The sequence below is a fragment of the Arachis ipaensis genome, chromosome B04 (assembly GCF_000816755.2).
Source record: "Arachis ipaensis cultivar K30076 chromosome B04, Araip1.1, whole genome shotgun sequence".
Taxonomy (NCBI): domain Eukaryota; kingdom Viridiplantae; phylum Streptophyta; class Magnoliopsida; order Fabales; family Fabaceae; genus Arachis; species Arachis ipaensis.
The window spans coordinates 78179991-78182285 of record NC_029788.2 but is presented as its reverse complement, the minus strand read 5'-3'; the positions used below and the strand labels follow the sequence as shown (position 1 = coordinate 78182285).

Below are 2295 nucleotides of genomic sequence, written 5' to 3'. Positions count from 1 at the left end.
ATAAATCGCAACGCTTTCGAAACAGCCGCTAATAAACTGCTGCCATAGGATTTCTTGGAGTGAATCTAGTTTCCATGTATGCACCGATTTAAAAGATGCCTTTCTATTACCCGAGTCATTCCAAGGTAAGAAGTGAAGCGATTACAATGCGCATATATGTCATTTCTTTATTATTCTATTTGAAACTTATATTATTTCGTTTGCGGGGGGAGATACTAGGTTTTCTTCAAATGGATAAAGGTCAAAATGGGATTGTAAATCACAAGATTCGAGAGCCATTCGTCTATAGTATATTGGTTACTCTCTTCTATCCTATCTGATATAAAAAAAAAAAGTAAAAGAAATAAATTAGGATAAGAATTGACTAAACATTTTTCTATTTGGATTAGGTTATTGACACGAATGTCGTTTATATTTGGTGAAGGCATTTACATTGTTGTCGCCATCACCACCGTTCACCAAACGTAATATTTGTATGTTAAATCCAAATGTCTTAATAACCCAAACGTAATATGTGTTTGTTAATGATTATCTTCTTGGATGATAATAACCCAAATGTTTTAGTCACCCAAAAAAAAAAAAACCTAATGTTTGATCAACTTGCTTCTACTTCGTAGTAGGCTTAAAAATAAACAATCCACCAATCATATATACATTGGACTCAAATTATTTGTTTAAAATTTTAGCACGCATGTAATATAAAATATTGAACTAAATAAAATCCATTTATCATTTTGATAGAAAGTCATTCTTTACACAATTGATTGAAAATTTAAAGAAATTATAAAGATAAGAAAAATACTACGGTGCTCTATAAAATTACAGGATCGAGTATTTTTATGGTATATCAGTATATGTGATTTATAAATAATTATTACATATTTTATTAATTAAATTTAATTCACTTTCAAAGTTTAAATTTATTAAAAATGAATATTAAAATATTGATTAGATCAAAGAACTTAACTTTAAAAAACAAGCATTGCCTCCTGATTCTAACAATTTTAAATGGCTACAAAAATCTCAGAAGAATAATATATAAAGAAGTATTGAAATCACAATTAAGAACATTAAAACAACATATACATTCTTCAGTTTAATTTGTCTAAGACCGAACACATCATAGTTACATATACCTTTTGGTAACAAGATTAACACAAGCTTTTTTTTTTATTTATTTTTTTGGAGCATCATAAACCAATATTTACACTTTGCACAAATTTATACCACTAACCAAAAAGCATGAATTGAGGACCCCTTTACTTTCTTCCCCAACATTTCTATCTTAAGAAACAAACTTGGAACACTTGAATTAAGCCTTCATCTTCATCTTCATCTTCATATTTACGCGGCGATTCGACGGTGTGTCAATCCTTGATGAGAAGATTGGACACTAGAAGAAGAAATGACCTGGGTAACACTAGAAGTAGAAGCAGAAGTAGGGTTTTGAAACCTACCCGAATCACCCGGTAGCCTCATGTATGAATACGAAGGTGAATCACAAATCCATGTTCCTGAAGCAACACCTTCATTACCATACTTGTATTGCATTATAGCCTTGTAAACAAAAGGAATAAGACCCTCCATTTTGAAAAATGTGATGTGTCAGGTAGTTTGAATAGAAATCAAAGAGAATTTGAAAGGTTTATTCTTTGATTTGGAGTGTGTATGAGTTAATTGGAGAATGAGAACATTTATTCTAGTATATATAAATGGATTAGAGAGTGACGATGACGTGGCATAATAGAGTTTTTTTAATTTTTTATTTATATATATTAGATAATTAGAGTCCACGTTTTCACGCAAGGGATGGAAGCAAGAAATTTTCAACGCGAACTCACCATAGATGACCTTTGAAAGCTATGTGCAAACCAACAACGCCTATCTTCATAGAAGCACATACCACTAATTGGAAACAAATTAATTATCATGTTTTCATTTATTTATTAATTCTTTAAACTACTTTTGGAATAGATATACAATTTCATATTATTACTAATATTATCACATGGTTTCAAAAACGAATTTTCCCCTATATTTTCTTCTAAGATAATTGGGAATAAATAGTTACAATTTTTTTAAAGCTAGTTAGGAATAAATTACAGATGAGGCAAATTTCAGAAAGTAAATTCTATTTTTTGTTTTTTTCTTTATTATAGGTTAGCTGGTTTTGTTTGATGGGTTTGAGCTTTCGAAACAAGATTGGATGGTTTGGGATTTGATAAGTCATCCTTTATTATTTTTATTTATTTTATTCCTCCCTATCCTATGAGTCTAGACAGTCCACTGGTATCT

General features: G+C 29.9%; 1 protein-coding gene across 1 annotated transcript; it reads right to left on the bottom strand.

The window, feature by feature from the left end:
• LOC107639404 lies at positions 1027 to 1699 on the bottom strand. Its single transcript, XM_016342890.2, has one exon. It carries the CDS (start codon positions 1585 to 1587, stop codon positions 1345 to 1347), a length of 243 nt encoding a protein of 80 aa, XP_016198376.1. The 5' UTR covers positions 1588 to 1699; the 3' UTR covers positions 1027 to 1344.